Below are 25,976 nucleotides of genomic sequence, written 5' to 3'. Positions count from 1 at the left end.
TTCTTATATCACTTTTTGCCTGCAGATGCAAACTTTATTAAATGAGTAACAAATTAAACCACAGAATGGATTAATTGAAAGCAATTCAGTACAAGATGCATTAATAGAAATAAGGACATTTCATCTAAAAGAGAAGAGAATGATTAGAAGAAAAGAGAAATGTTTAATAACCATTGAGAAACAGAACAGGGAAAATCATTGGAGAAGAGGTGAATTATTTATGCAGTTGCTGTGAATGACATAATGGCTGGTTCTCATGATCGTTAAAATCAGGGCACGAGGTGGGCTACCCAGATTTGCATGATCATCAGAACCCGTGCCTTCCCCTCTAGCTCAGGTTGCTCCCAGCAAGGCTACCCAGCTTTTTTACCTCCTACCCTGATTCTTCAGCACACCCTCTCCCAGAGAGAAACCATGGAGAGCTGTGCATACAATGGCCACCATCAATGGACGTGCTAGCCTGCAAAGCACACTCTATGATCCTGAGGCTGGAGCCGCTTTGGCAGGGCTGCATCCGCCTCCTTCTCCTTCATGACCAATGGGAGGGCAGCCGCAAACATCATGAAGCTTTTCCATTCTGCTGGCAGAGCAAGACATGCTGGGAAGCCAGGCATCTGGGCCCTTGGAGGCCTTCCACGGAGGAGTGGGGCTTCCAGTCGTCGAGTTCAGCAATGGAACCATGCTCATGTGTTTGCTGGGTTTGCAGAGCTAAGCTGAAATGATGTTCGTGTGTGGCAGGCAGGGTGGCATTTTGCCTGGACTCCTACCCACCTCAAAATGGTTGTGCGAACAAGCTTAGTGTCTTCCAGAGCTATGGAGATCTGGATCCCTGCTTCTTACACACTTTCACTAGGAGAATAGAAACACCGCAGACCAAGCCTTCAAATTCCTGACAGCAGCTTTGCCCTGTTTTAATCATTCCAACAGTTCTTCAAGATCAGTAACGATGCACAGATCTTCGGCACAGATTTCGAGGTGTTAGAATTGCCCCACCCTAGCAACGCACTGCCAGAGCTGTGTGGAATCACACCGCAAAGAACTCGCTTCCTTGTTGCTGCAGTTGTGTATGAAGGGGAGGACTTGGGTCCTTAATAAAAACAGTGAATTTCAAAACACAAAAGAATACTCTGCAAAGAACAAATGGAAAACGTTCATAACATCATCATCCCCCCTCCAAATCCTGACTCCCCTCCCCCCCGTCATAGCCTGTGAATGTTGCAGTGCAAACAAAGTTAGGCAAATACATTGGTGTGCAGGGATCTACTGAAATTTAAACAATAGCCAAAAATGCTCAAACCCATTTGCAATGTAAGCAGAGTACAATTTGCCAAGCAGAACAGCCTGCGGCTTAGGGAGAAAGAAACACAACATTAAGGATTTTAAAGGAAGGGGATTGAAAATAAAAAAAACCTGCTAATATTACAATGCCCTTATACAAATCTGTGGTGCGGCCACATTTGGAGTGCAGTGTGCAGTTCTGGTTGCCATATCTCCTAAGAAAGACACTGTAGGACTGGGAAAGGTGCAGAAGAGGGCAACCAAGATGATCAGGGGCCTGGAGCACCTTCCACATGAGGCAAGGCTACAGCATCTGGGGCTCCGTAGTCTGGAAAAGAGGGGACTACACGGAGGCATGATAGAGGTTTATAAAATTCGGCATGGAGTAGAGAGACAGGACAGAGAGAAATTTTTCTCCGTATCTCTCAGCACTAGAAGCAGAGGTCATCCCATGAAACTAATGGCCAGGAAATCCAGGACCAACAAAAGGAAGGACTTCTTCACACAGCGCATAATTAATCTATGGAATTCTCTGCCACAGGATGTGGTGATGACCACTAGCTTGGATGGCTTGAAAAGGGGCTTTGACATATTCATGGAAGACAGGTCTATCAATGGCGACTAGTCTGATGGCTATAGGCCATCTCCAGCCACAGAGGCAAGATGCCTCTGAATACCAGTTGCAGGGGAGCAACAGCAGGAGAGAGGACATGCCTTCACTTCTTACCTGTAAGCTTCTCAGAGGTACCTGGTGGGCCACTGTATGAAACAGGATGCTGGATTAGATAAGCCTCGGGCCTGATCCAGCAGGGCTGTTCTTATGTTCTTAATGACAGTATGCTAGTGAGAACACAATGTTACCAGATTTCTTTCTACCACCTGCAAACTCTTATATGTAGGGCTTTATTATTATTAGGGTAGGAGACGCCTCCTATCCGATCCTAATTTGGAAGCTGTGCAGACTCCTGATATTTGATTGTGTGTTAGATAAAAGCCAGGTTGGGAGGCGGGGAGCTTGGTTGTTTGTCAAACCCCAGCTGGGCTGGACAAGCGTGCCCTACAGATCCTGTCTCCAGCTATGGAATACGGTAGGAGCGGGGAACCCTCCGACTCAGCTGGGCCACTTAGCACATGACACGACCAACCTCTACACCTCCAATCTTGCTTTTATCTAACACACTACCAAAAATCGCAAGCGCACCCAGTTCCCAGATGAGGGGGAAAGGCTCCTTCTACCCTAATAAGAATTGTGACAACAGCCCTTTATGTTGTTAGGGCCGGGCTGCTCAACTTCGGCTCTCCAGCTTTTTTTGGACTACAACTCCCATAATCCCCAGCCACAGTGGCCCATAGCCAGGGAATACAAATACATATACGACGGATATTTCTATACCGCTTTTCAGCAAACGTTCCCTAATCGGTTTACACAGATATAAATAAAATGGATCCTTGTCCTCAAACGGCTTACAATCCCAAAAGAAACATAAGATGGACCCCAGCAACAGCCACTGGAGGGATGCTGTGCTGGGGATGGAGAGGGCCAGTTGCTCTCCCCCTGCTCAATAAAGAGAATCACCACTTTTAAAGGGTGCCTCTTTGCTCAGTTATCAGGGGACTATGGGAGTTGTAGGCCAACATCTGCTAGAGGGACGAAGTCAAGCATCCTTGTGCTAGGGCATTACCACCTCCCCCATTCTGAGTCCTCCAGCTAAAAACGGCAATAGACAAAATTGGCATCGCAGCAAGTATCCTGAATAAAGAACATCGGAAGAGCCTTCCTCAGTCAGACCAAAAGTCCACCCAACCAATGTGGCATCCCATTTCCCACAGTGGCCAATGAGATGCCTCTGGGAAGCCCACAAGCAGGAGGCGAACACAGTAGACTCCCCCTGCGGTTGCTCACTGTCCCAGCACCCAGAAATTTCCTCCCACTCCTGAATTTGGAGCTAGTGTACAGATATCATGGCTAATAGCCAGAGCTATCCTTTTAAAGGATACCTTTTAACGGTATTCAAGTTCATGGCCGTCACCACCAGATCTGGTGCTGTGAAATGAGAGTTCTGCCTTTGGAATGTCCCCCTGCTTCTCTTAGATAGATCTGAGGTCCACAGGGACTCTTACCCCTGGACATCGGGGCCAAAGTCCAGGGCCTCCACAGCCCTTGAGGGGGCCCCAAATCCTCTTTAGTCTGTCCCGGGTGGTGTGGTTGCCCGGCTGAGCATGATGGTGCTTAATTTGCAGGGGAAGGGACCCTCCAATGGCCTTTATGTCCAGGCTCCAAAATTACCTAGGTGCACCTCTGCTGAGGTCTGAGAAGAGCCACACAGTGTCATCCTACACACCAGGAGTTCTCAAACGTGGATCCCCAGATGTTGTTGGACTACAAATCCCATCATCCCCCTGTCACGGGTGGTCATTGTGGCATGGCAACATCTGGGAGCCCACTTTTGAGAACCCCTGCTATGCATGTATACTCAGAAATAAGTCCTGCTGGGTTCGATAGGGCTTATTCCCAGGCAACAGTGCCTAGGATTGCAGTCTTATTTCACTTCAGGGAACAATGGTGGATACTTCTCCCGCCTACCACCACCACCCCTGCTAACTTGGCAAAGAGGCACCTTTTAACGTGGTGATTCTCTTTATTTAGCAGGGGGAGAGCAACTGGCCCTATCCACCCCCAGCATAGAACCTCCAGTGACTGTTGCTGGTGTCTATCTTGTGTTTCTTTTAAGATTGTGAGCCCTTCGGGGACAGGGAGCCATCTTATTTATATATTACTTCTCTGTGTAAACCGCCCTGAGCCATTTTTGGAAGGGCGGTAGAGAAATCGAATAAATAAATAAATAATCTTCTGAGTACTGTTTAATATAAGAAAGAAAGAAAATTCCACCTCTTTCCTAGATTCTGGCATGGTCCGGTCTTGATGGATCTTTGCCTGACAACTGTCTTCAGATGGGGCAGAATTAGACACTCTCCTCTTCTTTGGTAATGCTGTAATCCGTCATCAAAGTAACACTGATTTCTGAGCCTGTGACCGACATCGCTCTGGTTGGAGTATGACTCTGGGTGATGCTGGGGCGCCGTGCAGGGACCTTCTTCTTACAACACAGCACTTCTTTCTTAAAATGTTGGCGGAAACCTTTGCTCAGCCAGTAGAGAGCAAAGGGGTTGACGCAGGAATTGCTAAAGGCCAACGCCCGGGAGAAGAAAGTGGTGACCAGGTGAAAGGTAGACGTATCTATTGACGTGTGGTAGGTGAAGGAGCGATACAAGTAAAGGATGTGGTTGGGCAGCCAACAGAAAGCAAACAACCCCACCAGGACCAGGACCGTTTTGGCTACTCTCTTGCGGGATTCAATCTGTGGGGGGTTGGAAATAATTACCCATCATCAGTTTTGGATTTCTGAATCTGATCCTTAAGAAGAAATCATCCAAGAGCTCAAATCGATATGGCAGCAAAGGTGAAACGGTACCAGAATTATAGCATTCCTCTTGCCTTTAAGTAGGAGCTACAGTTGGAACACTGGAACATAGGAAGCGGCCTCATATCGAGTCGGGCCACTGGTCTATCAAGCTCAGTATTTACACAGGGCTGTTCAACTTCGGCCCTCCTGCAGATGTTGGCCTCCAACTCCCATAATCCCTGGCTATTGGCCACTGTGGCTGGGGACTGTGGGAGCTGTAGTCAACTTGTGGGCCTAAGTTGAGCAGTCTACACTGGTCTACACTGACTGGCAGTGGTTTTCCAAGGTTTCAGGCAGGAGTCTCTCCCAGCCCTACTTGGAGATGCTGCCAAGGTTTGAACCTGGGACCTTCAGATGCTCTTCCCCTGAGCTACGGCCCCATTCCCTAAGGAGAATATCTTACAGCACACACATGTAGCCTCCCATCCAAATGCAAACCAAGGTCAACCTTGCTTAGCAAAGGGGACAATCCGTGCTTGCGACCACAAGACCAGCTCTCCTTCATTGATGCAGTCTCATAACAGGAAGTCAAATAAACGTCCTGAGCGGTGATTTTCTTTATTTGCTACATGTTGAAACTTCCTAGTCCAGTGGTTCCCACTGTCTAAAAATTGAAGAATGATCATGTGGAACATAGGAAGCTGCCACATACTGAGTAAGACCTTTGGTCTATCAAGCTCAATATTGTCTTCACAGACTGGCACGGAAGACACATTTCTTCACCCAGGCTTTGAAGTAGATTTATAGTTTCAAAAATTTTAATACTGGGTTTTAAATGATTTTCATTGTAATCTGCCCAGAGACACATGTTTTGGGCAGTATAGAAATATTCTAAATATTCTAAATAAACAAACAAACAAACAAACAGTAGTGTGGTGAGGCCAGCGGCATCCCCAGCCACACCCCCGTGTCTGACATCAGATTTCAGCATCTCAGTCTGACAACAGGTGCAGGGGGTGGTGGTTTGCTCACCAACAGGGCCGCGTGCCCCATTGGTGAGCAAAATCCGGCCCACGCCACGAATGCTCTGGAAGATCGCTGCGAATGCCGGGCCCATTGGTGAGCAAAACCACGCCCCCTGCATCTGATGTCAGGAGCAGGGAGTGTGCCTGGGGAGCAAGGTATGGCCTCCCAGCGCAGTGGCCCAGGTTCTCTTAGCATCCACCCTATGGTGGCTCCACCCGTGACTTAGCTCGATAGACCAGTGGTCCATATAAGGCCGCTTCCAATGTTCCTGTGATTTTCATGATTGGAAAAAGACCACGGCACAGGCCTCCTAAGATACAAATCCCAGCGCTCGACCTACCTGTTTCCGTGCGTGGCCATGTTCTTCCGCCGGCATGTTGGAGGTACTTTTGTACAGCGCTTTGGCGATCAGAAAATAGTAGACCGAAATAACCGCGAGGGGGATGATGTAGAACATCAGGAAGCAAACCAGAGAGTGAGCCTCCTGCAAGAGGCGCTCAGACACTGGGTAAGGCGCGCAGCTTTCGAAAGAGCCATTTCTCTCCGGAATGTGGAAGGCATACAAATCAGAGGACACAGCTTCCGGGACAGCGAAGAGCATGGACATGATCCAGACACAGGCCGCCTTGCAGCAGGTCTTCAGGACCACATCCGCCCTCTGCAGCTCCAGGGGCTTCACGATGGCTCTGTACCTGGAATCACAATTAATGGCCAAGCATGAGAGAAACTGAGAGCAATAACACAGAGCCAAAAGAGCAGAAGCATCTCCCCTTTGCTAAGCAGGGTCCACCCTGATTTGCACATGAAGGGAAGAGCCAGCGTGGTGTTGGTGTTAGAGTGCTGGACTAGGAGCAGGGAGACCCAAGTTCAAATCCCTATTCAGCCATGAGACTTGCTGGGTGACTCTGGGCCATTCCCTTCTCTCTCAGCCTAACCTAATTCACAGGGTTGTTGTGAGGAGAAAGTAGTACACCGCTCTGGGCTCCTTGGAGGAAGAGCGGGATATAAAATGTTAATAATAATAATAATAATAATAATTGAAAGGCTAAAAGGCTGTGGCAGAAGAAGACCAAAATAATCCCAGTAGTAATTGCCGCCCTAGGTGCAATTCCAAAACACCTTGAAGAGCACCTCAACACCATAGAGGGCCACAGAAATCACCATCAGCCAATTACAAAAAGCAACTTTACTGGGAACAGCCTATATTCTGCGACGATATCTATAATAATAATAATAACAGCAACAATACTGATAATAAAATTCAGCCATCCCAGGTCCTTGGGAAGGACTTGATGTCTGGATAAAACAAACCAGTCAATAACACCTGTCTGACTGTGTAAAAAAATACATGTAAGCACTATAAGATATTATATTATAGAGCCACTCTGGGAAGAGCATCTTCATACTTGCAAGCAGAAGGTTCCACATTCCCTTCCTGGCATCTCCAAGATAGGGCTGAGAGAGATTCCTGCCTGCAACCTTGGAGAAGCCGCTGCCAGTCTGTGCTGACAATACTGAGCTAGATGGAACAAGGTCTCACTCAGTATATGGCAGTTTCCTATGTTCCTATGTCCAGAAACTCAAGCTACTGCTTGCTTGTATTTTAATGTTAATACCGTTCTTCATACCCTATTACACCCCAGAAATTCTCTCTGGCCTCTCATAAATGCCTGCCTTTGGCATGTTAGTGTGCAGCACAAATGTATTAAATGTAATGCATATGGTTGTGTTAGTCTGTTGAGCAGCAGCAGATCTAACTGTGAGAATTAAAGCTTATGGTACTTGTGAATTGCATTCATGCACCGCTAGGTAACACCCATACACAGCATATTTTTCTCTGCCTTTAAGCAATTGGATTTTAAAAAAAAAAAACTTTTAGTACACAGTGCAAAATACTGCTTTCCAGATTCTCACAGTTATCTGCAACCATTTGCAATTTGTTTCCAGTATTCTGGAGCTCTCTCATCTTCAAAATTCTTTCATTGCATTCGGCTTTCATGATACACAAATCAGGGATAAAAGGGGAAAATGTTGTTAATGTTAACACTAAGTATAACATGAGTTTTAATCTCCAAGCAGAATAAACTGAATTTAATAGAAGGACAGATTTTCAAATGATGGAAACCAGGAATATCAACACACATCAGAGTTTCAAACTATCCCAATTCTAAGGTGTCCCTAATATTAAACGTCTGGAGCTTAAGAGTGGAGCTAGAAATCAATATAACCGTATTTCCCTAAATCAAAGACTCCTCTGCATTTAAGATGACTGCCTTTTAAAATATGGGTTAAATACAGTACTTAACCCATATTTACCTGAAAGAAAGAGGACTCTGAATTTAAGATGGCCCCCTGATTTCTAAAATTAAAGATCTTGCATGGGGCGGGGGGGGGGGGGGCAGAACCAGACTTGGATTCAGGTAAATACAGTACTTTATTAAAACCTTCCGGTCCTGGTCATTGACAAAGTCAGATTCTTTGCTGAATAACCAGTCTAACTTCAGGTTATTTCTTATAGCAGGGTTCTCAAACTTGGATCCCCAGATGTTACATAGGAACACAGGAAGCTGCCATATACTGAGTCAGACCACTGGTCTATCTAGCTCAGTATTGTCAACACTGACTGGCAGCGGCTTCTCCAAGGTCACAGGCAGGAATCTCTCTCAGCCTTATCTTGGAGATGCTGCCAGGGAGGGAACTTGGAACCTAGATGCTCTTCCCAGAGCTGCTTCATCCCCTGGCCTGAGGAAGTCCCTGAGGACTTGCAGTGCTCACATGTAGTCTCCCATTCATATGCAACCAAGGTGGACCCTGCTTAGCTAAGGGGACAAGTTATGCTTGCTACAAGACCAGCTTTCCTCATTGCTGAACTACAATGCCCATCAACCCCCAAGATGGAGAACCCCTGCCTGATAGCATTCTACAGGCAGGAAATTCTTGATCAGTTAAATTCCTTCGGACTCACCTGTCAGCACTGAGCACAGTTAGCGTGAACACGGACACTCCTACAGACGTTCGCTGGATAAAAGACAGTAGCTTGCAGCCTATCCTTCCAAAGAGCCAGGTATCCACAATGTAACAAGCAGCATCAACTGGCACACAGGTTAGCAGAAGCAGCAAATCGCCAAAGGCCAGACTGGTGATGAAGATGTTCGGAACGGTCTGCATTGATTTGATCTTGAAGAAAACTTTAATGAGGATCACGTTCCCGAGAAGACCCACGGAAATGATCGTGGCGTAGGTCACATAAATTGTGCAGAGTATCCCCAGCCCAAGAGAGCCATCGACGGACCATCTTTCCTCTCTGGTCTCATTGTTAATCGCAGGTGCCAGGTATTCCGAAGCATTTGCAGATTCAGACACAACTGCATTCATTGCCAGCCACGGTGCCTGAGACATCTTGTTGGCTCAGATGATAATTGAGTTGCTGAGAAATTTAATGCTCAGCATATCAACAAAACAGTCAAAGGGAAGAGACAGGCGGAGAGAAAGTCAAAGCAATTCATTGGAAATTCAGTTCCACAGGACGTTTAATTCTGGAGTCTCACAGCATGTTAGGGCTGGATGCGCAGAGAATCACTACTGAACTGTGTGGGAGGTGGAGAACTTTTTTTTTTTTAATATGCCTTACAGCTACTGTGGGGGAAATCAGAGAAGAGCAGAGAAGGAGGTGGATATGGGGGAAGAGAATTAGCATTTTCTCACCATGTTACTTTGTCAACAGTACTTTATTGTTATTGCCTCAATGGCTGTTAGCACATTTTGCAAACTGAACTGATCTTTTTATATAAAAAGTGGAAAGGTTGCCTCTCGAACGTCTGGTATCTCATATGAAAAAGAGGATATCTTCTCTCTAAATATATATAATAGCCATCTTATGAGAACAGAGAGGAGAAATTTAATTGATCTCCTGCTTATTAGTAAATAGTATTAATATAGGGAGTGCTGAAAATATATCCAGTGTAGGTTATCTCAGTGATCTTTGCAACAACCCTGTCAGATAGGTCAGTAATATAGTATTTACCTGAATATAAGACGACTCTGGATTTAAGATGATCCCCATTAAAAATACAAGAAAAATACAGGTATTACCTGTGAAAAGGAAAAGGACTCTGAATTTAAGATGACCCCACAATTTCTAACATGAAAGAATTTTTGGGGGAAACTAATCTTGGATTCAGGTAAATATTACTACTACTATTTATATGCTGCTTTTCAACAAACGTTCCCAAAGCAATTTACATGAATCTAAATAAATAAATGAAATGGCTCCCTGTCCCCAAATGACTCACAATCTTTAAAAGGAACATAAGATAGACACCACCAACAGCCACTGGAGGGATGCTGTGCTGGGGACGGATGGGGCCAGTTGCTCTCCTCCTGCTCAATAAAGTGAATCACCAGTTTGAAAGGTGCCTCTTTGCTCAGTTAGCAGGGGTAAATACAGCATGGTCAGTGCCATATTGCAGAAGCGGAGCTGAGAGAGGCTTACTGAGCCTTTGGCAGAGGTGAGATTTGAACCTCGGATTTCTTCGGGGCTTCCAATTCTGCTCTTAGCCACTGATTAACTACTTAACTCAGTTACTGTATATAGCTGGAAATAAAATGGGAGAAAATTGGTGTGGATGACTGGTTCTGTGGTAGCGAACATGACTTGTCCCCTTTGCTAAGCAAGATCTGCCCTGGTTTGCATTTGGCTGGGTGACTACGTGTGAGTGCTGTCTGCTGCGAGGTAGGTGGAAAACCTGGGTAGAAGTGATTGTGTGGAAGCAAGGGAGGAGGAAAACCTGGGTAGCATTTCTTCCTACCTTGCGTCCACACAATCACTTCTACCCAGATCTGCCTGCTACCTTGCTTCCACACCATCAAAAATTGGAAGCACTCACAGCTCCCAAGCTCGGTAGAACACCATTTTTGATTCTGTGAATGACCTCAGTATAAGGCAGCTTCTTATGTTGGGCTTTCTATTCAGCTAGGAGAGAAGACTAGCACCAGAGCTAGGGTCCTGGTTATGACTGCTGAAATAGGAGGGGAGCTGTCCACAAGGCAGCTGAGGCAGAGGAGGAGGAGACGGACAGGTCAGCTGCTGCAGCAGCTGCAGGAGGCAAATTGGGAAACCCTCCAGTGGAAATGACACACCAGGACGTTCCATTCATGCATCTTTAGAAGTCACTGCTGTACCTTCCACACTACCTTTTACTAAATACCCTCAGATCACTCAGAACATCTCAGGAATCTGGAGTTCGACAGCAACCCGTTACACGATAGGTAACTGTCATGCTCTGCCATTTTATGTGCGTTTAAAAACTCTTAACCGAGTCTCAGCAATTCCTTTGCATTTAACAATACAACACGGCTGCCTTCTTACAGCCTAGAAGAGACAGCGTCGTTTCAGCAGCGGCTTCCAAACATTTCCGTCAGGGAATCCTTTCCGCATCCGTCTGCCTGCCAAGGAACTCTGGAACATCTGCCATGGAACTGAGGTCCATTGCAAGGTATTCTTGGTTGCATGCTGAGTTCATCCACATGGGATGCTTTTGGAGGTCAGCCAGATGCCCCCAGAAAACAAAGGTACCACCCTGTATTTCTGCTGTTCCCCAGCTACTGATGTTCAGGAGCAGGGGTGTTGCTAGATACACAAAAGATCTGAGACCCTGCTCCCAAAGCCCCGCTTTTGATACTTAAACTCAAGCATACAAACACACACACACCCAAGTCCCTGATATTATAATCCAGTGCCTCTGAAGGTGCAAACAGCTGAGAGCAAGGTGAGGCCAGGAATTCTCTCTCTCTCCCCTGCTCCATGCCGGGGCCTCCACTGCGGTGCTTCCTTCCTGGAAGGGGTTGCGGAGGAGGGAGGGGGCTGATGAGATCCAGGGCTCTGAGCCCTTCATCAGGGGCCCATGCCCCATACGCCACTCCCTAATGACCCCTGCTCTGGGCTAGAACACGGACTGTGCCTTGGTCTGTGAGCTGAAGTCCAGGGTCTCCACAGCCCCTGGGGTCCCTTTAATCCTCTTTAGTCTGTCCCAGGTGATGTGATCACCCATGGGAGCATGATGATGCTTAATTTGCAGGGGAGGGGGGCCTCCAAAGGCATTTAGGTCCAGGCTCCAAAATTACCTAGGTGCACCTCTGGGACTGTTCCAATGAGAGCTGGTCTTGTGGTAGCAAGCATGACTTGACCCCCTTAGCTAAGCAGGGTCTGCCCTGGTTGTATATGAATGGGAGGCTAGAAGTGTGAGCACTGTAAGATATTCCCCTCAGGGGATGGAGCTGCTCTGGGAAGAGCAGAAGGTTTCAAGTCCCCTCCCTGGCTTCTCCTCCAAGATAGGGCGGAGAGAGATTCCTGCCTGCAGCCTTGGAGAAGCTGCTGCCAGTCTGTGAAGACAATACTGAGCTAGATAGACCAATGGTCTGACTCAGTATATGGCAGCTTCCTATGTTCCTATGTATTGAGGCATTTCCATCATGTCTAAATCTCTCTTTCCCTCCCCCACCTCCCCACTTTTTCAAGAGAACTGAGAAGCTTGCTGACTACTTTGTGGTATTTTGGTTGTTCCAAATGACTTTGGGTTTTCTATTTCAAAGACCGACACAACGGCCTACGATATTGACGTTCTTCCCCTTGGGTTAAACTCAAAATGGTAAACATGTCATTCACAAATTCAGAACACCTTCAGATTCACAGGTCCTTGTCATAAACACCACCACCCCTAAGCGCCCCCCCAGTTGCATTTCAGCCCCCCATCTCCTGCCTTTTTTGTGTGTTTTCATTTCTGCGTTTGAAGCTGCTCCACTCATTTCAAGCAATCAGCAAGTGACTCACAGGTTCAGAAGTCATTTTAATTTTGTCTTTACAGCTCTCCCCGCTTCACTCACACACACACACACACACACACCTGTAGCATCGCCCACCGTTCTGCAAGAAGATGTCAGCTTTAAGAGAGAACAAATGAAAGGTTCCTGGATCCAGAGTTCCTATTCACATCCTATCTATAAAATTACATGCTTTCATTCCTTCTATCTGACAACTTAAACAATGCTACATTTGAAGCATAAATGATATGCTCTCAAACTGGGGGGATGGGGCACAGGGGAGCTGTTCGATAGAAGATGGAAAATGGAACCAAGGGCATGTTCTTTCTAAAATAATTGGTGTTTTGCATTTGGCATAAACAAATTGGCTTACGGGTGTGTGTGTTTCCTTTCTAACTAATTTGAAAAAACAGATTTCTTAAAAATTGGAAGGAAAGTACGGACTGAAATACGCTTTTTATCAAAATGCACACACCTTTTCTTAATGCATTGCTTTTGCATTAGAACATAAAGAACAGCCCTGCTGGATCAGGCCCAAAGCCCATCTAGTCCAGCATCCTGTTTCACACAATGGCCCACCAGATGAGGGAAGGGCTGGGCGGCTCAGGTTCTTTGAACCAGTCCACCCAATTATAGCTTTGCCCCTGCCCTTCTCATTGCTTCGTTCTAGAGTTCTTAAGAGAGGAGTCCGTATCTCTTTTAGGGCCCTCCCAGCACTGAGAAAAGCACAGTACAGAAGTCAATCGATCAATCCATCAATCAATATTACAGTCATAGACCAGCATAAAGTATAAGGGGTGATTACATATCAGAAATAAGAGTAGATAAAAAGTACACAGGGTGTACATATAGTACGGTACTTAATATTATAATATAAGGTACAGCATGATATTAAAAATATTAGTAATAATAAAATAAAAGCCTAAATACAGAAGTCAGAACAGTGGGGAACGCCTCTCACATTGAAGGTTTTTTGCCAAAGTGGCTCCCACTTGAAAAATAGTGAAGGTAACTGAGAGACTTTTGGGCTGTTCCAAAGGGGCTCTTCCGACACCACCGTATGATTTTCCCCATTGGGCAAATAGCATCTTTTGGGAGAGAAATATGGATTCGAAAAGTTATGCTCCCCTTTCCCCCAGTACTGTGCTCCTGGTTGGATCGCCACGCCACCACCCACAGCTGCTATTTTGTTTTGTTTTAAAAAACATTTTTTTTTGTTTTGTTTTTAAAAAGACCAGTGAAGTGGCCAAATTTGCAGATGACATTAAACTATTTAGGATAGTGAAGTCCACAACAGATTGTGAGGAGCCCCCAAAAGATCTCTCCAAACTGGGGGAGTGGGCAACAAAATGGCAAATGTGGTTATATGTAAGCAAGTGTAAAGTGATGCACATTGGGGCAAAAAACACCAGCTTCATATATACGCTGATGGGATCTGAGCTGTCGGTGACTGACCAGGAAAGAGAGATCTTGGGGTCATGGTGGACAGCTCATTGAAAGTGTAGACTCAGTGCATGGCAGCTGTGAAAAAAGCTAATTCCTTGCTAGGAATCATTAGTAAGGGGAATGAAAATAAAAAATGCTAATATTATAATGCCCTTATACAAATCTATGGTGTGGCCACATCTGGAGTACTGCGTACAGCTTTGGTCACCGTATCTTAAAAAGGACATTGTAGAACTGGAAAAGATGCAGAAGAGGGCAACCTAAATGATCAGGGGCCTAGAGCACCTCCCTTATGAGGCAAAGCTACAACATTTGAGGCTCTTTGCCTGGAAAAGAGACGACTAAAGGGAGACATGATCGAGATGTATAAAATTATGCATGGAGTGGAGAGAGTGGACAGAGAGAAATTTCTCTCTCACACACACAACATTAGCACCAGGGGCCCTCCCATGCAACTGAAGGTTGGGAAATTTAGGACCTACAAGAGGAAGGACTTTTTCACAGAGTGCATAATTAATCTATGGAATTCCTTGCCATGGGATGTGGTGATGGCCACCAGCTTGGATGGCTTGAAAAGGGGCTTAGACAGATTCATAGTTATTATTTTTAATTTTTATAATTTTTACATTTTATATCCCGCTCTTCCTCCAAGGAGCCCAGAGCAGTGTACTACATACTTAGGTTTCTCATCACAACAACCCTGTGAAGTAGGTTAGGCTGACAGAGAAGTGACTGGCCCAGAGTCACCCAGCTAGTTTCATGGCTGAATGGGGATTTGAACTTGGGTCTCCCCGGTCCTAGTCCAGCACTCTAACCACTACACCACGCTGGCTCTTGGACAGGTCTATCAATGGACAAGTCTATCAATGGCTACTAGTCTGGTGGCTATAGGCCATCTCCAGCCTCAGAGGCAAGATGCCTCCAAATACCAGTTGCAGGGGAGCAACAGCAGGAGAGGGGACATGCACATACCTCTTGCCTGTGGGCTCCCCAGAGGCATCTGGTGGGCCACTGTGTGAAACAGGATGCTGGACTAAATGGGCCTTGGGCCTGATCCAGCAGGACTGTCCTTATGTTCTTATGTTAACAGGACTGGATTTTGCCATTTGAGGCGCTTTTGCTTGTATTTTTGTGTGTGTCGACATCTCCTTCTGGCCCGAAGAAGTCCTCGCTACTCAGATGCTTGCCGCCTCCTAACACAGTCAGCCCAATTTGCTTGAACTGTTTTGGAAGATGATCTTCCTCGCTTCAGGGTAAGGTACGCATTGAAATATTCCTCCTCCCCCACCCACCCCGTAATTGCTGTGTGGGAGTTGCTTGCTTGAATAAAAAAGGCTTTTGTATTCGTTTCCACATGTGGGGATTCTGAAACACCTCTCCATCACATCTTTGTCACTGCTGAGAAGGCTTGTGCCAAATTACAATCACGAAAAGTCTTCGGAAGTTGGTAAGGGAAGTGAATGAGCGAGCAAGAGAGAGAGAAAGGAAAGTGAAGAGCTCAGATTCTGTTTCTTGAGCCCAGCCCCGATTTACAAACCTTTAAGTGCTAGAAATCAAGTAAATCCTCACAGGGTCAGCCCGTCCACTAGGCACACCCAGATCATCAGGTCATCAGCGTCGGGTCCCCAGATGTTATTGGACTTCAACTCCCATAATCCCCAGCCCCAGTGGCCTTTGGTTGGGGATTATGGGAGCTGAAGTCCAGTAACATCTGGGAACCCAACACTGAGAATCCCTGACCTAGGGCACCAGTTCTTGGGATGGACAAACAGAAGTACTTTTTCCACACACAACGCATAATCAACTTGTGGAATTCTCTGCCACAAGATGTGGGGTTGGCTACTAATTTGGATGGCTTTCAGAGGGGTTTGGATAGCTTCATGGAGGAGAGGTCTATATCCTGCCGCTGAGTACCAGCTGCAGGGGAGTAACAGCAGGAGAGAGGGCATACCCTCAACTCCTGCCTGTAGGCTTCCAGTGTCATCTGGTAGGCCACTGTGTGAAACAGGATGCTGGACTAGATGGGCCTCCTTGGGCCTGATCCAGCAGGGCTGTTCTTATGAGGCATAAACAGTGCCAGAATATAGTACAGCTGGTTATTCTTCCTCTCACTCTTGTATTGAGCCCCGAAGTGCTGCATTGTTGTGTTGTGTTGGCTGTGCCGTCGAATCGGTGTCAACTAAGAATGTAAGATGTAATCCTGCACCCTGCTCCCCATAGGGTAGGCCTGCTCAACTTTGGGGGCCCCAGCTGCTATTGGACTTCAACTCCCACAATACCCAGCCACAGTGGCCAAGAATCAGGGATTATGGTAGTTGTAGGCCAACATCTGCAGGAGGGCCGGAGTTGAGCAGGCCTGTCATAGGGCCTGCACATTCTGCACTTCAGCCCCCAATAAACAGCTGGCCTCCTAAGCTGCACTCTCTTTCTGAAAGATGAATTGCTTGCCTCAACGTTCATTCCAAAAAGGAAGTGCTCTCAGACTGGACTCTCACATTAACAGTGGCTTCTTTTCATCTCTGATGTGTTAGAGTTTTGCCCCCAGAGCAGACTGGGGAACTCTCTCCCACTGTATCCTCAAACCAGGGTGAGCTAGTCATTTGCTCGTCAGTTAACCCATCAAATGAACAGCCTGCATCGTAAGCTGAGACTTCGCACGTCTCAGCTGGGGTGGGTGCCAAAATCATACTTTGCCAAGGCTGCTAAAAACTCCAGGATGGGCCCTAAACCCCCAGCAAAGAGAGGATTAGCAAATTGCTTCTTCTGAATTCTGAACAGCAGCACCTATCTACCAGAGAACATCAAGCCCTAGCTGTGGGGTTGCTTATCTTGAAACAAAGAGCAGTCATCATGCATCTGAGGTGTCTTAATTTAGAGAAGAGACAAAGAAGTTGGGGGTGGGGAGGGGCATGATACAGGTTTATAAAATGATGCATTGTGAGGATGCATCATTGCACAATGATGCATTGTGAGGAGAAAGAGGAGAGAGCTTTCCCTCCCTTTCTCATAATATTAGAATCAGGATAATCCAATGGTCTCGATCTGTGGGAGAATCAGGATACATAAAAGAAAGACCTTCTTCAGATAATGCAGAGTTAATCTGTGGAACTCACTGCCACAAGATGTGGTGATGGCCACTAGTTTAGATGGCTTTAAAGGGGACTTAGACAAATCTGATGGTGATGTGGCACCTCCCATTTAGAGGCAATGTATCACTGAATACCAGGAGGTAGAGGGCAAACAAGGGAAAGGGTTGTAGCTTTCATGACCTGGCCTGCTTGGGCCACTGTGGAAAGCAGGATGCCGGACACAAAGGCCCTTTGGTGAGATTCAGCAGAGCTCTTCTTATGTCCAAGATGCTCAGTCCATGAGGCCAAGAGATTTATGCAAAGATTAGGCACCTGACAGCTGGGGAGAGGGATCAATCCAGCCACTAGCAGCTTCCGAGCTGTCCTGAGTTCAAAAGAGGAAGAATGGGACTAAGAGGGTAATAAATAGATGCTGTCATTGCTTAAAAGAAAAGTATTTATTTTTTTTCATCAAATTTGAAAAGTCTGGGCCTTAGAATTGCTCAGTTAAATGGTGGTTTTGGAGAGAACAGAATCCGTAGTTGTCCAGTTAGGCCGCATAATTCTCCAGTCATGAAATTACTTGGCACCAGTCTATACACTGTTGAATCACAAGTAGACCGCTTTCCCTCCAAATGTATGTAGTTCCAATTTTCTAGGCTGGAGCATAGATGGGTGTACTACTGGCCAAGCAGAGGGAACCAAGGAGAGGCCAGGTGGTCAGGACCATGGACAGCTCCCAACAGGGTTCACTGCACAGGAGGAGAGGTGGCAGATGGTCAGCACCACAGACAGCTCCATGTGGGGCTGCTTAATTGAACAAGGTGAAAGGCAAACCAGCAAGCTTGGAGAAATAGTCGGGAACAATGGTGGCCATGAGAGCTGGCCTTTCCTGGCACCCACAGAGCCCTGTGGTTGTCTTTGGTAGAATACAGGAGGGGTTTACCATTGCAACCTTCTGCACAGTCTGAGATGATGCCTTTCAGCATCTTCCTAGATTCCTGCTGCCCGATAGAAGTGTTTCCCGTAGTCTGGGAAACATACCAGCAGGGATTTGAACCAGCAACCTCTGGCTTGCTGGTCAGGTCATTTCCCCACTGTGCCATTAGGTGCATGAACTGTCCCCTTTGCTATTTGATGGAGCTTCTCTGGGAAGAGCACATGCCAGCTTGCACGCAGAAACTTCCAGGTTCCCTCCCTGGCAGCATCTCCAACATAGGGCAGGGAGAGACTCCGGCCTGCAGCCTTGGAGAAGCCGCTGCCAGTCTGTGCAGACAATACTGAGCTGGTCTTGTGCTAGCAAGCATGACTTGTCCCCTTAGCTAAGCAGGGTCTGCCTTGGTTGCATATGAAAGGGAGACTAGAACTGTGAGCACTGCAAGATATTCCCCTCAGGGGATGAAGCCACTCTGGGAAGAGCAGAAGATCCCAAGTTCCCTCCCTGGCAGCATCTTCAAGATAGGGCTGAGAGAGATTCCTGTCTCCAACCTTGGAGAAGACGATGCCAGTCTGTGAAGACAATACTGAGCTAGATAGACCAATGGTCTGACTCAGTATGTGGCAGCTTAAAACATGAGGTCCAGCAGGAAAAAAGTGCACTCCAAGTAGATCAGTGGCTCTTCAGTATATGACCACTACAAAGGACCTCCAGTGACTGTTGCTGCTGTCTATCTTCTGTCGCTTTGTGAGCCAATCGTGGACACAGATCCATCTTATTTATTTATTTATTTATTATTTCTCTATGTAAACCGGCCCGAGCCATTTTTGGACGGGAGATATAGAAAGCGGACAAATAATAACAACAAAAATAATAATGTACTCTTTCCCCTCTTTAGAAGGCCTTCTTGAGGACCAGGTCTGTTCATCCAAGAGCCCAACCCAAGGAGAATGAGACCGGAAAGCTTCAGGCTTCAGCATGCATCTCCATGCCTGGCCAGAGTCTACTCACCGTGTGCCTTCAGCCAGCATAACCCGCTCATCACACCACCACGCTGCTTGAAGAGGTCAGGGAGGCCAAAGGGATGGGGCAGTTGAGAGATCCTACCACATCAACACTCGCAGGATGAAGGGAGAAGTCACGTAGCCAGAAATGGAGCTAGACAAACTGCAGATAAATGAGCAACCACTCAGCGTACAGACACTAAGTCCATTCTGAGAAGCCCATACTCCCACATTGGGGGGGGGGGGCTCCTCAGCGCAAAGACATGAAGTACAGCATGAAAAGAGCTGCACCCCATTCAAATGAGGGGCTCCCCAGGACAAAGTAGTCCAGCATGAAAAGAGCTTCACCCCAACCAGATAAGGGGCTCTTCAGTATGGCCAATAAAAAGGCCATGCTCCAAATATTATAGTGGCTCCACAGTGCAAAGACATGAAGTCCAGCAGGAAAAAAGGGGCACCCCAGGCACTTCAGGGGATCTTCAGTATATGACCACTACAAAGACCATGCTCCAAATATTATAGTGGCTCCCCATGGCTAAGACGTGAAGTCCAGCATGAAAAAAGCTCCACCCTTACCAGATCAGGGGCTCCTCAGAATATGACAACTACAAAGGCCATGCTCCAACTATTATAGGGGGTCCCCAGTGCAAAGATGTGAAGTCCTGCATGAAAAAAGTGCACCCCAAATAGATCAGTGGCTCTTCAGTATATGACCACAACAAAGGACCTCCCAGTGACTGTTGCTGCTGTCTATCTGCTTTCCCTTTGTGAGACTGTGAGCCCATCGTGAACACAGATCCATCTTAGTTATTTATTATTTCTCTGTGTAAACCGCCCCGAGCCATTTTTGGACGGGCTCTATAGAAAGTGGATAAATAAAAAAAATAATCTACTCTTCCCCATCTTTAGAAGGCCTTCTTGAGGACCAGGGCTGTTCATCTAAGAGCCCAACCCAAGGAAAATGAGACAGGAAAGCTTCAGGCTTCAGCACGCATCTCCATGCCTGGCCAGAGTCTACTCACCGTGTGCCTTCAGCCAGCAGAACCCGCTCATCACACCACCACGCTGCTTGAAGAGGTCAGGGAGTCCAAAGGAATGGGGCAGTTGAGAGATCCTACCACATCAACACTCACAGGATTAAGGGCGAAGTCACGTAGCCAGGAATGGAGCTAGACAAACTCCAGATAAATGAGCAACCACTCAGCGTACGGACACTAAGTCCATTCTGAGAATCCCATACTCCCACAATTGAGGGAGCTCCTCAGCGCAAAGACATGAAGTCCAGCATGAAAAAAGCTTCACCCCAACCAGATCAAGGGTTCTTCAGTAAGGCCACTACAAAGGCAATCCTGCAAATATTATAGGGGCTCCCCAGTGCAAAGACATGAAGTCCAGCAGGAAAAAAGGGGCACCCCGGCACTTCAGGGGCTCTTCAGTATATGACCACTACAAAGGCCATGCTCCAAATATTATACGGGCTCCCCAGTGCAAAGACGTGAAGTCCTGCATGAAAAAAGTGCACCCCAAATAGATCAGTGGCTCTTCAGTATATGACCACTACAAAGGACCTCCAGTGACTGTTGCTGCTGTCTATCTGCTGTCGCTTTGTGAGATTGTGAGCCCCTCGTGAACACAGATCCATCTTAGTTATTTATTATTTCTCTGTGTATACCGCCCCGAGCCATTTTTGGACGGGCTCTATAGAAAGTGGATAAATAAAAAATAATAATCTACTCTTCTCCCTCTTTAGAAGGCCTTCTTGAGGACCAGGGCTGTTCATCCAAGAGCCCAACCCAAGGAGAATGAGACCGGAAAGCTTCAGGCTTCAGCACGCATCTCCATGCCTGGCCAGAGTCTACTCACCGTGTGCCTTCAGCCAGCAGAACCCGCTCATCACACCACCACGCTGCTTGAAGAGGTCAGGGAGGCCAAAGGGATGGGGCAGTTGAGAGATCCTACCAAATCAACACTCACAGGATGAAGGGCGAAGTCACGCAGCCACCGTGTGCCTTCATCACACCACCACGCTGCTTGAAGAGGTCAGGGAGGCCAAAGGGATGGGGCAGTTGAGAGATCCCAACACATCAACACTCACAGGATGAAGGGCGAAGTCACGCAGCCACCGTGTGCCTTCATCACACCACCACGCTGCTTGAAGAGGTCAGGGAGGCCAAAGGGATGGGGCGGTTGAGAGATCCTACCACATCAACACTCACTGGATGAAGGGCGAAGTCACGCAGCCAGGAATGGAGCTAGACAAACTCCAAATAAATGAGCAACCACTAAGTCCATTCTGAGAAGCCCATACTCCCACAATTTGGGGGGCTCCTCAGCACAAAGACATGAAGTCCAGCATGAAAAGAGCTTCACCCCAACCAGATCAGGGGCTCTTAAGTATGGCCACTACAAAGACCATGCCCCAAATATTATAGGGGCTCCCCAGCGCAAAGACATGAGGTCCAGCAGGAAAAAACTGCACTCCAAATAGATCAGTGGCTCTTCAGTATATGACCACTACAAAGGACCTCCAGTGACTGTTGCTGCTGTCTATCTTCTGTCGCTTTGTGAGATTGTGAGCCCCTCGTGAGCACAGATCCATCTTATTCATTTATTATTTCTCTGTGTAAACCGCCCCGAGCCATTTTTGGACGGGCGGTATTGAAAGTGGATAAATAAAAAAAAAATCTACTCTTTCTCCTCTTTAGAAGGCCTTCTTGAGGACCAGGGCTGTTCATCCAAGAGCCCAACCCAAGGAGAATGAGACCGGAAAGCTTCAGGCTTCAGCACGCGTCTCCATGCCTAGCCAGAGTCCACTCACCGTGTGCCTTCAGCCAGCAGAACCCGCTCATCACACCACCACGCTGCTTGAAGAGGTCAGGGAGTCCAAGGGGATGGGGCAGTTGAGAGATCCTACCAAATCAACACTCGCAGGATGAAGGGCGAAGTCACGCAGCCAGGAATGGAGCTAGACAAACTCCAGATAAATTCATTTATTTATTTATTTATTTATTTTTGCATTTATATACCGCCTTTCGTTAAAATGATAACCCCAAGGCGGTTTACAAAAGTTTAAAACATACAATAAATAGACAATAAGAACACATCATGTCAAAAGTATAAAAACATATAAAAGCAGGCATAAAACAATACAACAAATAAATGAGCAACCACTCAGCATACAGAAACTAAGTCCATTCTGAGAAGCCCATACTCCCACAATTTGGGGGGGCTCCTCAGCGCAAAGACATGAAGTCCAGCATGAGAAGAGCTGCACACCATTCAATTGAGGGGCTCTTCAGTATGTCCACTACAAAGGCCATGCTCCAAATATTATAGTGGCTCCACAGGTGCAAAGACATGAAGTCCAGCAGGAAAAAAGGGGCACCCCAAGCACTTCAGGGGATCTTCAGTATATGACCACTACAAAGACCATGCTCCAAATATTATAGTGGCTCCCCATGGCTAAGACGTGAAGTCCAGCATGAAAAAAGCTAAACCCTTACTAGATCAGGAGCTCCTCAGAATATGACAACTACAAAGGCCATGCTCCAACTATTATAGGGGCTCCCCAGTGCAAAGACATGAAGTCCAGCAGGAAAAAAGGGGCACCCCGGCACTTCAGGGGCTCTTCAGTATATGACCACTACAAAGGCCATGCTCCAAATATTATACGGGCTCCCCAGTGCAAAGACGTGAAGTCCTGCATGAAAAAAGTGCACCCCAAATAGATCAGTGGCTCTTCAGTATATGACCACTACAAAGGACCTCCAGTGACTGTTGCTGCTGTCTATCTGCTGTCGCTTTGTGAGATTGTGAGCCCCTCGTGAACACAGATCCATCTTAGTTATTTATTATTTCTCTGTGTATACCGCCCCGAGCCATTTTTGGACGGGCTCTATAGAAAGTGGATAAATAAAAAATAATAATCTACTCTTCTCCCTCTTTAGAAGGCCTTCTTGAGGACCAGGGCTGTTCATCCAAGAGCCCAACCCAAGGAGAATGAGACCGGAAAGCTTCAGGCTTCAGCACGCATCTCCATGCCTGGCCAGAGTCTACTCACCGTGTGCCTTCAGCCAGCAGAACCCGCTCATCACACCACCACGCTGCTTGAAGAGGTCAGGGAGGCCAAAGGGATGGGGCAGTTGAGAGATCCTACCAAATCAACACTCACAGGATGAAGGGCGAAGTCACGCAGCCACCGTGTGCCTTCATCACACCACCACGCTGCTTGAAGAGGTCAGGGAGGCCAAAGGGATGGGGCAGTTGAGAGATCCCAACACATCAACACTCACAGGATGAAGGGCGAAGTCACGCAGCCACCGTGTGCCTTCATCACACCACCACGCTGCTTGAAGAGGTCAGGGAGGCCAAAGGGATGGGGCGGTTGAGAGATCCTACCACATCAACACTCACTGGATGAAGGGCGAAGTCACGCAGCCAGGAATGGAGCTAGACAAACTCCAAATAAATGAGCAACCACTAAGTCCATTCTGAGAAGCACATACTCCCACAATTTGGGGGGCTCCTCAGCACAAAGACATGAAGTCCAGCATGAAAAGAGCGTCACCCCAACCAGATCAGGGGCTCTTAAGTATGGCCACTACAAAGACCATGCCCCAAATATTATAGGGGCTCCCCAGCGCAAAGACATGAGGTCCAGCAGGAAAAAACTGCACTCCAAATAGATCAGTGGCTCTTCAGTATATGACCACTACAAAGGACCTCCAGTGACTGTTGCTGCTGTCTATCTTCTGTCGCTTTGTGAGATTGTGAGCCCCTCGTGAGCACAGATCCATCTTATTCATTTATTATTTCTCTGTGTAAACCGCCCCGAGCCATTTTTGGACGGGCGGTATTGAAAGTGGATAAATAAAAAAAATAATCTACTCTTTCTCCTCTTTAGAAGGCCTTCTTGAGGACCAGGGCTGTTCATCCAAGAGCCCAACCCAAGGAGAATGAGACCGGAAAGCTTCAGGCTTCAGCACGCGTCTCCATGCCTAGCCAGAGTCCACTCACCGTGTGCCTTCAGCCAGCAGAACCCGCTCATCACACCACCACGCTGCTTGAAGAGGTCAGGGAGTCCAAGGGGATGGGGCAGTTGAGAGATCCTACCAAATCAACACTCGCAGGATGAAGGGCGAAGTCACGCAGCCAGGAATGGAGCTAGACAAACTCCAGATAAATTCATTTATTTATTTATTTATTTATTTTTGCATTTATATACCGCCTTTCGTTAAAATGATAACCCCAAGGCGGTTTACAAAAGTTTAAAACATACAATAAATAGACAATAAGAACACATCATGTCAAAAGTATAAAAACATATAAAAGCAGGCATAAAACAATACAACAAATAAATGAGCAACCACTCAGCATACAGAAACTAAGTCCATTCTGAGAAGCCCATACTCCCACAATTTGGGGGGGCTCCTCAGCGCAAAGACATGAAGTCCAGCATGAGAAGAGCTGCACACCATTCAATTGAGGGGCTCTTCAGTATGTCCACTACAAAGGCCATGCTCCAAATATTATAGTGGCTCCACAGGTGCAAAGACATGAAGTCCAGCAGGAAAAAAGGGGCACCCCAAGCACTTCAGGGGATCTTCAGTATATGACCACTACAAAGACCATGCTCCAAATATTATAGTGGCTCCCCATGGCTAAGACGTGAAGTCCAGCATGAAAAAAGCTAAACCCTTACTAGATCAGGAGCTCCTCAGAATATGACAACTACAAAGGCCATGCTCCAACTATTATAGGGGCTCCCCAGTGCAAAGACGTGAAGTCCAGCATGAAGAGCTACACACCATTCAATTGAGGGGCTCTTCAGTATGTCCACTACAAAGGCCATGCTCCAAATATTATAGTGGCTCCACAGTGCAAAGACATGAAGTCCAGCAGGAAAAAAGGGGCACCCCAGGCACTTCAGGGGATCTTCAGTATATGACCACTACAAAGACCATGCTCCAAATATTATAGTGGCTCCCCATGGCTTAGACGTGAAGTCCAGCATGAAAAAAGATCCACCCTTACCAGATCAGGGGCTCCTCAGAATATGACAACTACAAAGGCCATGCTCCAACTATTATAGGGGCTCCCCAGTGCAAAGACGTGCATGAAAAAAGTGCACCCCAAATAGATCAGTGGCTCTTCAGTATATGACCACTACAAAGGACCTCCAGTGACTGTTGCTGCTGTCTATCTGCTGTCGCTTTGTGAGATTGTGAGCCCCTCATGAACACAGATCCATCTTAGTTATTTATTATTTCTCTGTGTATAAGGCCCCGAGCCATTTTTGGACGGGCTCTATAGAAAGTGGATAAATAAAAAAAATAATCTACTCTTCCCCCTTTAGAAGGCCTTCTTGAGGACCAGGGCTGTTCATCCAAGAGCCCAACCCAAGGAGAATGAGACCGGAAAGCTTCAGGCTTCAGCACGCATCTCCATGCCTGGCCAGAGTCTACTCACCGTGTGCCTTCAGCCAGCAGAACCCGCTCATCACACCACCACGCTGCTTGAAGAGGTCAGGGAGGCCAAAGGGATGGGGCAGTTGAGAGATCCTACCAAATCAACACTCACAGGATGAAGGGCGAAGTCACGCAGCCACCGTGTGCCTTCATCACACCACCACGCTGCTTGAAGACGTCAGGGAGGCCAAAGGGATGGGGCAGTTGAGAGATCCTACCACATCAACACTCACAGGATGAAGGGCGAAGTCACGCAGCCACCGTGTGCCTTCATCACACCACCACGCTGCTTGAAGAGGTCAGGGAGGCCAAAGGGATGGGGCGGTTGAGAGATCCTACCACATCAACACTCACTGGATGAAGGGCGAAGTCACGCAGCCAGGAATGGAGCTAGACAAACTCCAGATAAATGAGCAACCACTAAGTCCATTCTGAGAAGCCCATACTCCCACAATTTGGGGGGGCTCCTCAGCACAAAGACATGAAGTCCAGCATGAAAAGAGCTTCACCCCAACCAGATCAGGGGC

At 47.1% G+C, this 25,976-nt stretch overlaps 1 protein-coding gene across 2 annotated transcripts; it reads right to left on the bottom strand.

Moving 5' to 3' along the window:
* On the bottom strand, nucleotides 1-21,437 carry BRS3 (bombesin receptor subtype 3). 2 transcript variants are annotated; one of them, XM_053273765.1, is made up of 5 exons: nucleotides 18,990-21,437; nucleotides 8,674-9,344; nucleotides 6,049-6,400; nucleotides 4,169-4,637; nucleotides 1-1,127 (listed from the first exon to the last, which is right to left on the bottom strand). In XM_053273765.1, the coding sequence occupies exons 2-4, from the start codon at nucleotides 9,105-9,107 to the stop codon at nucleotides 4,242-4,244; spliced, it is 1,182 nt and encodes a 393-aa protein (XP_053129740.1). In that variant the 5' UTR covers nucleotides 9,108-9,344; nucleotides 18,990-21,437; the 3' UTR covers nucleotides 1-1,127; nucleotides 4,169-4,241. The 2 variants fall into 2 exon arrangements, with proteins under 2 accessions (XP_053129740.1, XP_053129741.1); XM_053273766.1 differs by having other exon boundaries at nucleotides 1-1,087; nucleotides 18,990-21,436.
* Nucleotides 21,438-25,976: the final 4,539 nt, after the last annotated feature.

Source organism: Hemicordylus capensis, chromosome 11 (assembly GCF_027244095.1).
Source record: "Hemicordylus capensis ecotype Gifberg chromosome 11, rHemCap1.1.pri, whole genome shotgun sequence".
Lineage (NCBI taxonomy): Eukaryota > Metazoa > Chordata > Lepidosauria > Squamata > Cordylidae > Hemicordylus > Hemicordylus capensis.
This window is presented reverse-complemented; position numbering and strand designations above follow the sequence as displayed.